General features: G+C 44.9%; 1 protein-coding gene across 1 annotated transcript in view; it reads left to right on the forward strand.

The window, feature by feature from the left end:
• LOC121289704 (VPS10 domain-containing receptor SorCS1-like) overlaps positions 1-13,407 on the forward strand; it is a 409,049-nt gene that overhangs the window by 51,932 nt on the left and 343,710 nt on the right. The window contains exon 14 of the mRNA XM_041209328.1: positions 5,038-5,196. Coding sequence (XP_041065262.1) covers positions 5,038-5,196 — 159 coding nt within the window. The remainder of the gene's footprint in view (positions 1-5,037; positions 5,197-13,407) is intronic.

Genomic DNA, 13,407 nt, shown 5'->3' on the forward strand with positions numbered 1-13,407 from the left:
CACCAACCCATGGGAGACCCTGACTTGTGACTGACCAAAATGGCAAAGGTTCATTCAGGAAGGCAGTGAACGCATCAAGAGAGTTCATTGGCAACATGCAGAGGTGAAGTCGAGGTGTAGGACTGAATGGACAAACAACCCATCTACCCAACCCTTCAAGCACCAACTGCCCCACATGTGGCGGAGTCCGCACATTGGCATTGTCAGCCACCTCAGAACCCATCGCACCTGAGTGGAATTTCGACCCCGAGGGACTGCCTAAGAGAAGAGATAGGGCAGACTAGGTAGGGATGGCAAATTTCCTTCCTTAAAGTCCAGTAGTGAACCAGATGTCTTTTTTTCCCAATAATCTGGTAGTTTTATGGCCACCCCTACTGATACTGCCTTTTTCATTCCCGATTTCCTCTTCAGTTAATTAAATTCCGATTCTCCACTGGCCTTGATGAGGTCTTTACTCAGGACTCCAGATCTCTGGGCGGTGAGTCTGGTAGCAGAACCACTATGTTACCATACCTCCAGAGGACATCTCAAAGACTATGTAGATCTAGCAGAGAGAGGAGACTTTCATCCTAATACTCAGGCTTAGTATGTTGGAAGAAACATAATCATTATTCATCAAGGTTGAAATATTAATCAACATTTCCCCCATCATGTGTACCTGATATCTATATGTCCCAGTGTATTATAACAAGTATGCCAGAGAATTAATTTGCATCACATATATTAATGAAATTACATTACAACTAGATCCCTGGCTCCATGTTATAATCCCACCATGTGTTATACAAATGTCACTCGCTTTTCCAGAACCACCTCTTCCAATTCAGTCATTGGGAGTCAGAGCCTAACCTGACAGGCAGTGGGTGCTAGGCAGGGTACACCCTGGGATGGGATGCCAGTCCATCACAGGGCTCATATTGGGGAACAATTTACCACAGCCAATCCACCTAACCAGCTACGTCTTTGGACTGTGAGAGGGAACCAGAGCACCCGGAGGAAACCCATGCAGACAACGTGCAAACTCCACGTAGACACCTGAGGTCAGGATCGAACCCAGGTCCCTAGAGCTGTGAGGCAGCAGCGTTAACCACTGCACTACCATGTTATACAGAAGTAGGAGTATAAAATGTACCAACTTATATAGCTAGGGCTGTGGAATATACAGAATATCACTATAATATTGTCAGTGCAACATAAGGAGCTGGAGTGGCTCAGTTGGTAGCTCTCCTGCCTGTGTGCCAGATGGCTGTGGTTTTAAGTCCCAGTCCAGAGCTTGTTGGCTATGACAGTCACTGACGCAGGTAAGCTAGCACCTATCGGTCCCCAACCTGGGTAAATGGCAGGGGCTACTGCCAGGACAGATATCTGGCTGTAAAACAACACACCAAATCCAAAAAAAAAATGGTTGATATGAACCATCAGATCAGTCAGCATTGTGACCACCCCGTATGTGTAATAGCGTACACCACAGGGACTGCAGCGGTTCAAGAAGGCAGCTCACCACCACCTTCTCAAGGGCAACTAGGGATGGGCAATAAATGCTGGCCCACATCCTGTGAATGAATAAAAAAAAAAGCGTAATATTTGAATAAATGCCTCTTCGACAATTTATAATAAGAATGACACATATGTCTTTGATGTATATTATATATATGAGTCTGAACACATAGAAAAATGCATCTTTATGAATGTTAAATAAAGAATATAGTGTTACATAGTGGATGATGTAGGTAGCAACATGATACACACATCCAACCTTGAATAATACAAATTAGGATTATGTTACAACCAGGATCATGTCACACAGTTAGAAGTATGTTATACAGAATAACAGACAGCTGGGAATATGCTACAGCAGGGGCATGTTACACAGAGTAACATAGTTCGGAGCATGTTGCACAGAAGGACACACAACGAGGAGTGTGTTGCGCACAACGAGTGTACAGCTTCTTGAGTTCACTTGCTGGTTGCCAAGATTCCAATTCTGGCAGCTGCTCTCCTGAGATAATATTGCTGTTTTCATCCAAAATGAAGCTGAAACTATAAAGCTGTTTCACGAGATGTTTAGTAAAACTGGCCGGTTAAATGTTGTAGCGGCAGGAGCTTTACTTATATTGAAACTCAATTTGTACTTCTAACTAGATCTGCTCACAGAGCATTGAATAAAGAGTTGAAACATAATTTCCCCAAGTAACAAATGTTTTCATTTCAGCCAATATCGAGAAAAATTATGAGGTCTTTTGAATCTATAAATTATCCCTGAAGTCCATTTGTCAACATTTAAAGAAAGTAAATGGTATTTCTGGGGCCTCCTGTGACGGTGATGAATAGCAGCATCAAGGTCTGGCACCAGAAGCATGTGTCTACTTGGGAGCTTGTTTATCGACTGTTAATGAAAAACTATTAATCCATATCATTCCCTGAATCCTGGCGGAGAGTCTTGTAATGGGAAGCAGCAAAACTACCCTGTGACAAATGTACTGCTATTTTTGTCCTTCAGCCGTTTCTGCGGCTCTGAAAATTCAATGCTCCTCACAGAAGACCTCAGCTGGAGTGATTTCTTTTACTTGGGTGTGGCGCGGGTCAGGCAGCCTATAAAGAAAATAACGAAGCGACTCTTCAGTGCTGCATTTTGCTTGCTCCCTTTGTTGCACTAATTCCCAGAGAGATCAATATAAGGACACTTAAGAGCACAATGGAGGGAACTTGGTTTATTCAAGAACGGAGACACAGCTCAGCTAAAACTATAAGAAGTACCTTCTAATTTTAAGTGCTACATTTGAAGTTTCTCTTCTTGTCTATTTTTCTGCCTCTTCCAGCTCTTGTTTCCTCTGCTGAAACATAGAGCCGATTCCATTTTGATCTTGGTCTTTGCTATGTTTGACCACCACCCCCACCCCCTCCCTCAGCTGTTTCTTTCTCCCAAGCACTAGCAGTCATAATATATTTGTCCTGTCTTCCTTTATATATCCATATATTATATGCATATTGTATATTCATCTATTATATATTCAGTTTTACAGTTTCTCATTAGAGTTTTGTGTATCAGTGACAGAAACGAGCACTAGGGAAATTTCATCGGCAATGCCTCCATCACGTCTTCCAGATTCCAATGGGAGGACCATTGAACAAACGCAAGTGACCTTCTTGAGCCACCTTCACAAGCATTCAGGCAAAGGCTCCTGCAAAATCAGCTTCAAGGGACTTGGTACTGTGTCCGGACAGCCGAAAACTATCTTCCTGCCAGATCCTGCTTCCTCAACCCTCATACGGTCAACACTCCATGAAGGACAAAGAAAAGGCTTCAAAGCCTCTCTGAAACTGGCCTTGAAAATGGCATTAATGACCGGGAGGAGCTCGCTACCAATCATTCAAAATGGCGGCAGCTTGTCCATCCAAGCTGCATCACGTTGTGAGTCCCGACGTCTTAACAATGAGGCAAAGCGGTGTCAGAGAAGGAAGGAAAAGGGAGAAAAATCCTGCGCTGCAGATCCGACTGCCTCGTGGTATATCCTATCCTATGTGTAGAAAGGTCTGCAGGTCAAGAACCTGTCTGTTCAATCGCTTGAACAGTAACGGCAGAAACTCAAAACCCAAAGCAGATGTCATCCTCGAATCGAGGGACTGCTGACAACGACCTCATTTCAGTCATTAAGGACTGAGGAAAGCCTTTGAACTGAGAAGGGGAACATCCGCTGACCCCCGTTTACGATTATCTTTGTTCCTTTAGATCCCTGGCAGCTCCCACAATCTCACAATTCTGTCGCTGGGGCGCCTAAAATGGTAACGAGACCTGTCAGTTCAAATTGAAGGCCCCCCCCCCCCTCACCCCCACTCCCGCCCAGTGAAATCATGGGAGCCCTGAGTTAAAATTGAAGCTGATATCTCTGCACAGGAACATTAGCATTCTCATTCACCCAGTATTGTCACTGAGGTGGCATCAACGAGAACCATACTGACTTTGTAAATCCTTGATTCTGTTGATTGTCACAGTTTAGCTTATGTTGTGTAGCGGTGGTCAATGGAGAGTGTTGCACTCTGATTTTTTTTCTTTATTCTTTCATGGGATGCAAGTGTTGCTGGCAAGGCCAGCATTTGTTGCCCATTCCTAATTGCCCTTGGACTGAGTGGCTTGCTCGGCTGTCTGATGACCAACGAATAAAGCGATGGGATTGTTTCCATATTTAGTGGTTAGAAAGAACCCGATCTAACATATAGATTGGCTAATGCACCAGTAGGAATTTTTAAATCTAGTTGTTTCCTAAACAGGAGCCAATGAGCATTCTGGGTGATCACTGAACAGGACTTGGTGCATGTAAGGAGATGGGCAGAAAAGTTTTAGATGACCTCAAGTTAATGGAGGCTAGAACGTGGGAGGCTGGTCAGGACTGCTTTGGAACAGTTAAGCCTAGAGGCAACAAAGGGGTGAATGAAGCTTTCACTAGCAGATGAGCTGAGATGGGGCAGTCAGGGGTATTGGAAAGGTAGAACTAGGTGATCTTAATGGTAGCATGGATATGTGGTCATAACTCATCTCAGGGTGAAATATGGCATCAAGGTTGTGAACAGTGACTCAGCCTCAGACAGTTGCCAAGGAGAGGGATGGAGTGTTTGTTTTATTCCTGACCTTTTTTTCTGAATGATTGTACTTTGTAAATTAAAACAAATAATTAGATGATGACATTCCCAGCACTAGCATGAAATGAATAGTTTCATTTGTAAAAGCAGAACACTGCACTGATACTGTGTAGTAGGTGAACATTGATGTACAGCAGACTGCAGATGTGTTGTAAGGGCACTTTGGGTTCATTCCAACCATTGCTGCTTTCAAAGGAAGCTGTTCTACACTAACATTTCAATTATAATTCAAGCGATGCAACCAATTTGTAATGCTGCTATTCATTCACCCTTTCTTCCCCATCAGTCTCCCATCGAGGAATTCTCAAATTAAAGAAACTTGTTTTTGTTTATTTCTGTCTGACTGCGTAGTTAATTTTTCCCTCTGATTTGTTTTCTCTTTCCTCCTGCCTTAAACAGATAATGTTAGTGAGTGATCCTGAGATTGAAAGCAGCGTACTCATCAGCTCAGATGAAGGTGCAACCTATCAAAAGTACCGCCAAAGCTTTCAGATTCAAAGTATGCTCTTTCATCCTCAAGAAGAGGATTGGATTCTGGCCTGCAGCCAAGACCAAAAGGTGAGAGATGTTGCTTCATCCCTGTCACGCTGTTGGAAACTGAGTGATATTTTCATCCAATGCGGCGCTTTGGATGCCTTTGGTTTTGATAGAAACAAGCTGTTGGTCCAGAAAATGAGGTGGGAAATCCTTGCACGTTCGCAGTTTCAAAATGTCAAAAACCACGGACAATGTGAGATTCAGAAACGTGTTTCCATTGAAAGCGTAGCACAGTAGATTCTGTTCAAAGTGCACCGCTGGTGCCTGAGTGAGAGGGGAGGAATATCTGAAAAATTTACCCCTTAGCATTAAAGAAAGCTCTGAGTTTACTGCCCCATCTCAAGCCTGCAGCCAGGACAGTTCCATTGCTGTTCTGATGGGGACAAACCAATTGCAACCGGGAGCTTTTAATTTTTCATAAAATTATGACAATAATTTTAATTATTAATTAAATTTAATTTACCTATTTTACTAGCAGATGAGCTGAGATGGGGCAGTCAGGGGTATTGCAAAGGTAGAACTAGGCGATCTTAATGATAGCATGGATATGTGGTCATAACTCATCTCAGGGTGAAATATGGCATCATATTAACTTATGATTAATAAATCATATCTATTAATATGTCATAAAGATTGGAATATTGGAATGGCTTTGGAGCCTCCCTAAGGAATTGGAACACACAACATTCAGACTGCCTTGTGTTTGAACAATATCTACCCCAGGACTTCCCAAGGATCAAGTCCTCACCCAGCCTCCTGGGGGCCTACAGCATCGTATCTTGGACTGAAAATTTCTCCAAATTGGTATTTGCTTTTCCTTTGGTAATTTGATTCACAATTTCATTAGCTCCAGATGCTGTCAATATTGGCACCAGATTATCATCTTGTCTGTCGCACATGATGGTATAAAAATATTTTTTTCATAAACCTAAGGTAAAATGAATACTGTAAGAACTCAAGTTCTGTCGAAGGGTCATGAGGACTCGAAACGTCAACTCTTTTCTTCTCCGCCGATGCTGCCAGACCTGCTGAGTTTTTCCAGGTAATTCTGTTTTTGTTTTGAATACTGTAAGGGTCCATTTTGCCGTAGCTATATAATGAACTTGCCAATGTGTTTACCAGAACAAATGTATGAAGAACCATTGGTTACTTAATGCATGTACACATCCATTTTGTTATCCAAATAGGTATCAATGAACAGGTGGGATTGAACAAGCTGGATGATTTGATAAAAAAGATTAACTTTTGGGAAATGAGGGAATAGTTTCAGCTACAGAAACTTTACTCATTGTGGGGGTGTGAGCATCGTGTGCAAGGTCATCATTTATTGTCCGTCCTGAGGTACCCTTGTGAAGGTAGTGATGAGCCTTCTATGAACCTCATGGGGCTGTTGGGTACGGAGTTCAAAGATTTTGAGTCAGTGACACTGAAGTGATGGCAACACATGTCCAAGTCGGGATGATGTTAGGCTTGGAGGGGAACTTTAAGGCACAGGTTTTCCCATGTACTTGTCCCTTGCAGTGGTGGAGGTTATGGATGTACTGTTGAAGCAACAGCAGAGAAACATTTATTCAGGGCTATCACTGCTTTAAATACAATTTACAGGGGGAGCCTTGTGCCCAACCCCGTGGCAAGTTTAGTGGCAGATGTCATTTAAGCGGGCAGGTGGGTAGCAGCTGGGGACCCTGCCTCCACCTCGATTAAGTCCAGGTCTTCCTGCCCCGCCACCAATTTAAGTTCTTAAGCGGGCAATTAATGCCCACTTAAGGCCTCATCACACTGTGGCTGGTATTAACACAGCTACAGTCAGGGAGCACGATGAATAAACACTGGCATGTTGCTCTCAGGCTCCCCAGGGTGGGGTGGGATTCCTCATCCAAAGGCACTCAGTGCCAGATAGAGACCCGGTATCAGGAAGGGCGGCGGTGGGGGAGGGGAGTGGGGCGGTGGCCTTGAAAGTCACCCCCTGCTCTTGTCGCCGATCCCCTCCCCCACAACCCCCCCTTACTGCCTTTGTTCACCTACCTGTGGCCTTGGTCCTTCCTCGCTCTGAGGCTTTAGGTGGTGTAGTACTGGCAGCATTCACCACCTCCCCGGTGGCGCTGCTGAGTACAGAAAAAGCTGCCAGCCTCTGATTGGCTGGCAGCTCTCAGTGGGCGGGACTTTGTCCTCTCCCCAACTCCCTAGCCTTCTCTCGCCGGGTCCTGGAACCAGGCTGCTGGCCTGCTAAGATGTGGCAGGCCTTCCCAACGGGGGAATCTTGTTGGCTCCCCAGCCAGTGATCGAAACCTACGTCACTTCCACAAGATTCCGCCTGACATCTCAACTCGACTCAGTTGGCAGCAATTCCTTCTGAGTTGAATGGGAATAGTTTCAAATCCCACTCCATGGAATCCCCAGGACATGAGCATGCAACCAAGGCCGATGCTTCAGTGCTGTACTGAGGGAGTGCTGGTTTGTCAGAAGAGCCATTCTTCAGGTGAGAGTTAAAGTGGGACCCCATCTGCCTGTTCAGGTGGATGTAAATGATCCCATGGCATTGTTTGAAGATTAGGAAGTACTCCTGGAGTTCTGGCACCTGTTCCTTTCTAAAGCAAGCATAACCAAAATACATTTGACTGGTCACTCATCAGTTTTTCTATTTGTGGGAGCTTATTCTATACAAATTGGCTGCTGCATTTGCCAACATAGCAGTGACCACATAACAAAAAGTCATTCATTGGTTAAAAGTACATTGAGACATGCTAAGGACATGAAAGTTGGGTTTTACCAGCCGTCTGGAGATGGTCTGGGAGACAGGAGGGCTGGTAAAAATGGCCAATTTACACCTCTGTTGGCAGTTTACCAAGAATAGGCCATGTAGGGAGCCCGCCGTGTATATTGAGACAGCCCCCCAGCGGCTTCTCATGGGTTTGGGGGTTGGTGGGGTTAGGGCCTTTCTTTAATGATGAATGATATGGAGGGTCCCCTGGCAGCAGTGGCCAACCCCCACAGTTCGACCGCCACCTCTGGGGGTTCACCCCTCCGATCACCAGGACCTGCCTGTTTGACCTCGGCACATGAAAAAGAATTCTCTCTCGTCCTTTGAGGGTGCCTCATCTTGGAGAGGCCGGAGGCAGTTCTGCTGGAAACCTCTTAATAGGCCATTGTTGGTTAAAATGGCACCCTGTGGTCCCACCTGTGCAAGCTTGGGGACCCCTATTTGGCCCCGACGGTGGGACCCATGGCATGCTAGTGAAATTCCGGCCGACGAGGCAAAATATTTCTTCCAAATCATGACAACGAGCTCATTCAAATTTTAATTCAACTCCTGAAGAGTGGTTTTCTAGTAGAATAGTATATTGGTTTTCCAAGACCACTTCCATTGCATACACTTCAGTAAGAGTGTGTGTTTCTCTCTTGCTCTGTCTTTTGACAGTAATGAAGAGATTCCTCCATGTAAGAGTCTATCCACACTTTTAGTTTTTTCTTTTTTTAAATTACAGCTTTTTTGACACCGTGCCTCCCACAACCTTTAGATCCCCTCAAGCACTTCACAGTCAAAGTACTTCTGAATTGCAATCACTATTTTATTTGCTTTCCTTTCTGCTCCCCTCACCTCCCCACCCGCCATTCTGCTTTCTCTCCTCCCCCGTACCTCACTGAGCTACAGTTTGAAGACACTTGTTACTGTGCAGTAACTTACTCATGGGTGTCAACACTGATCAATTTAATCATAGGCAACAGAGTTTAGGGTTTCTTGCAGGTAAATTAAGTGCAGGGAGCAGATGGCAGTATAACTCATGTCTGCTGGACGCCACGGACACTGGTTTGAGCTCAATGTCTGCAACATAACTGTTGCCTGGGTCTACAAGTAACTATGCCCCAGTACATTGCAAGGGATCAACCCATATATAGTTATCCTATTCATCCACTAGGCACCACGGTATCGTACACAGCTCGGTGGAGCAGCAGGGATTGTATTCATATTCCTTCCCCACAGTCTGACTATTGATTAGGCACAAACCGTGAAATAGTCATCTCTTTATAAAATGAATGGATTTGCCTTTGTTACATTGCTACTCATTATAGTTACCACGATGAAAGGGAAGCTTCTGTTTGGGAACATGAAAAGGACATCACATATGGAGCAGGATGAATTCGTCATGTTGCTCCTGTGCATCCTAAAAGCATCATTTAAAAATACCAGGGACAAATGAGGAAAGGGCTTGGATAAATACATCGACAAATCCACAGCAGATCAAACTTCCATTACAGGTTTGCCTCTCAGTCCTTCTGATTGGGAAGAAAGTGTAGCTGGGCTACTGAACTGAGAGGGTCTTTGCTATATTTTATGGAAAGGAAAGCAGGAGGTGGAATTTTCACCGCGCTCTGGAGGGTGAGAATGGAGGTGGGTAGGCGAGTAGTTTAGCGCTATAGGTACTGGTTTGTCAGCACCATCTCAGCCACGAGCAAGGGCCGGGTAGGCAATCAAGGTAGGTTAAAGGGCAATTAATTGAGGCTATTTATCAGAGGCTGACTGGAATTTTTCAACTGCCTGGATGTTTCCTCTTCCCAATGGCAGCTGGGGTCATTTTTTATTTCAGAGTTTTTCAAGTTGCTGAGAGTGTCCTCAAGATGGAGACACCCTCTCTCTCTCTTACCTGCAATGCAGGCTATGACTCCTCTTATTGGCCTCCCCAGTTTGAGATCCCAATCGCTGTCCTTAATTGGATGATGAGGATACCCTCTGGCCACTAATTGGCCAACCAAAGGAAAATTGCTACTGGTGACTAAACCTAACACAGTGTGGGATTGGGATCCTCACTGGAGCCTGACATCAATGTTCTGACCCAAAAGGCAAAATCCCACCAGGAGTCAATTTTAATACAACCCTCCAGTGGGAAACCCATGGAGTCTGGAAGAACATTCCATCCAACATTGACATCACAGGACAGTAATATTGGGCAAGGTATTAACCAAGTGTGGCATCTGATCCTCTCTCAGTTCCTGATGGGCGGGTTACGTTATAGCCACTGAGGTATCTTACTGATGCTGGACCAAGGAATAAAGTTCTATTGTAGGTGTGTAGGAGGATGGAGAAAGAGCAGTAGGGAAGCGGGATTAATTGGACAGCTCTTTCAAAGAGGCAACACAGGAATGATGGGCCAAATGGCCTCCCTCTGTGTTGTATCGTTCTAAGGTACAGGCTGAAACACAACCTTCCTGGCAGAGCTGTAAGCTATGGTGCACCAGTCAGGTGCCCATACAATCAGCGCAGTACTCAACAATGATGTGAGTTCTTCCCACAGGAACAGCAATATAAGATCCCAAGGAATTGAAAAGCACAAGGGGCAGGACTTTGCCTTTGGCGGGGGTGGGCAGGGTGGTTGGGAAGCCGGTCGCCGCCCGCGTGGGGGGGAGCCAGTTAAGGCCTGCCCAGCATGGAAACGTGAGTGGCAGCACTGAGTGCCTGCTGTGCGAGCAGGGGGAGGAGGTCAAGAGGGCCTGGCCTAAACTTGGCACACGCACGCAGAAGAGTGCTTCCATCTCCCTGAGGCACTGAGCTGCCTCGCTGTTTAAGAAAAATACTAAAGGAAATAAAACTGTCATAAAACATGTCCCTGCTTGTTAATCCAAGACGTGAGTTGGGACACGTCTTTAGTTCAAAAATAAAATTTTCATTTGATGTTTATTTACTTTAGGAAACCTCATCCCACCCGTAGAAGAGGCTTCTTAAAAAATATAAAGGCCACTTGAATTTAATTAGCTTCTTAAAGGCCTTTTAATTGTCGGTGGGCGTGCTGCCGACTCTGGAGCGCACTCGCTGAACTAAATAAAGCGAGACTGTGTGATCCCGCTGGGACGCTCGCCCGACATCATCGTGCGTCATTTTAAGCTCGGGTATGTCAGGCACGTGCCCACATGCCAAGTGTAATATTCTGCCCGAGGAGTAATTAGATATTCCCTGAAAGGATACGGGGTCACAGCGAATGAGAATCAGGACTACAGTGTCCCATCCCTACCTCCGCTCTTTGCTGCCTGTGAGTGTGCAGGAGTATAGAATTCCCCAGTGGAGAACACTCAGATATTGTTCAGAACTTCGATCACCCCGATCAGTTTTTCAGAGTCTGGTCGATGGGTCAGAATACAGCGATAGCAGCCTCAGTTCTCAACGTCTGCTGATCCAATGCTTAGGGAGGCATAACATGCCAGGTAGTGTGATGGTAGACGATTTAACGGAGAGAAGATCACAGGGGGTAAAGTCATCATAGAGACAGGTTGAAGATGGGTCTGCAGGAAAAGGGTCATGATGAGAGATTGGTGGACAAGGAAATCTGTAAATTATCATGATCAGAGATGGAGATGAATGTGCGGAGTTATGTTACTTTGGTCAGGCCTCATCCAGAGTACTGTGTTCAGTTTTCCGTAACACAGGATATATTAAAACTGCAAGAGAGTTTGGTGCAGATTGGTGTTGTGACACAGCGTGTAACATCCCTGCCTCTGAGCTGGAAGCTCTGGGTTTGAATCCCATGGCAGCACCTGATGGCCAACAAAGAAGATGTGTTCATAATGTGACCAAATAGGTTGAGTATCAATCTGCAAATCCTTCCAACACATGCCAATAGCAGGCGGTAAGATTGGGAGAGATTCCTGGTCAGCCGTTTGATGGAAAAAAAGTTGGAACCTCTACCATCACTGTCAAGACTCCAGACTACAACATGCATGTAAAAGACTCTCTGAGTGAACTGTAATAGACCATCACCACCACGGTGCAGATTCACCAGGTACTGGTGCTTATTGAGTCAAGTTCTGAGGACTGATTGCACAAACTTGGCTTGTATTTGGAAGATTGAGGGGTGTTATGATTGAAGTGCTAAAAGGATTTGTTAAGGCAGAAGCTGAGAAATAATTGTCTTTGGTGGGGCAACCCAGAACACGGAAGCGTAATCTTAAATCCAGAACCAAATCATTCAGGAGCAAAATCGGGAAGAATTTTTTCACGCAAAGTGTAACAACAGCCTTAAACTCTCTTCCAAATAAGGCCATGGATCCTGGGTGATTAAGATTTCAGCACTGAAATAGATAGATGTTTATTAGGTCAAGGTACTAAGGGATATGGTGCAAAGGCCAATATATAGAGCTCAGCTACAGATCAGCCATATCTCATTGACTGGCAGAACAGGCTCAATGATGCTATATGGCCTACTCCTGTTCTTATGTTTCTTGTCTTGCAAAGGGAAAGGGAGAGGGAGGTTACGAGATAGGTCTTGACTGAAGAGGAAGAAGAAACTGAGCTGGATTGGGTGCTAGGAGTGGGGTGGTGCCTGAGAGAGAAAGGAAGGGGACTGGACAAGACAGGCTGCACTGAGTTAAGGTTTAGAGGAAAAGACATCAATCGATTTAACCCTGAACGCTAGGTTCAACCCGGCTCACAACATGAGTGTACCTATTGTGCAGGATGCTCTCAAGGGGTCAAAGACAAAGTCAAGTGCAGCAAGAAGTGATGGTTAGATGGGACTAATTATGTCTATTGTAGAAGGAGGAAAAGACTGATGGCATGTTTTGAGACTTAACAAAAGAGAGAATTATTGTAAGAGACTGAGTGATAAATCTTAATTACAATTCATTGAGGATTTGGGGGAGATGGAGAATGCAACCCTCCTAATTCTTTTGTAAATTCACTTACACAGTTATTGATTTTATTTTTGTACCTCAGTTAAGCCGTGCCAGCAGTTGGTGGGTAGAATATAGCAATTTGAAATTTTGAAATGCACAGTTCTGGTGAAGGGGTACGGGGGAGAAGGTATACTCCTAATTTATTAATTCTCAGTATATGAATGTATTGGGCAAGACCAGCATTTATTGCCCCTGAAAAGGTGTTGGTGAGCCCATTTCTTGGATCGCTGTGGTCTGTGTGGTGTAGATATGCCAATAGTGCTATTAGGGGATATTTTCTGGAATTTTAACCCAGCATCATTGAAGGGACAGTGCTATAGTCCCAAGGCAGGATTGTGTGACTTGAAGGGGAACTTACAGATGGTGGTGTTACCATGCATCTGCTGTCCCTGTTCTACTAGCTGATGGGAGTTGTGGGTTTGGGAGGCGCCGTCGAAGGCTCTTGAAGAGTTGTTGCCGTGTACTTTGTATATAGTACACATTACTGCCACTGGACAGCAGTGTTTAAGATGGTGGATGGGTGCTAATTAAGTGGATTCCTTTGTCTTAGATAGTGTTGAGCTTTTTGAG

Source organism: Carcharodon carcharias, chromosome 17 (assembly GCF_017639515.1).
Source record: "Carcharodon carcharias isolate sCarCar2 chromosome 17, sCarCar2.pri, whole genome shotgun sequence".
NCBI classification, from domain to species: Eukaryota; Metazoa; Chordata; class Chondrichthyes; order Lamniformes; family Lamnidae; genus Carcharodon; species Carcharodon carcharias.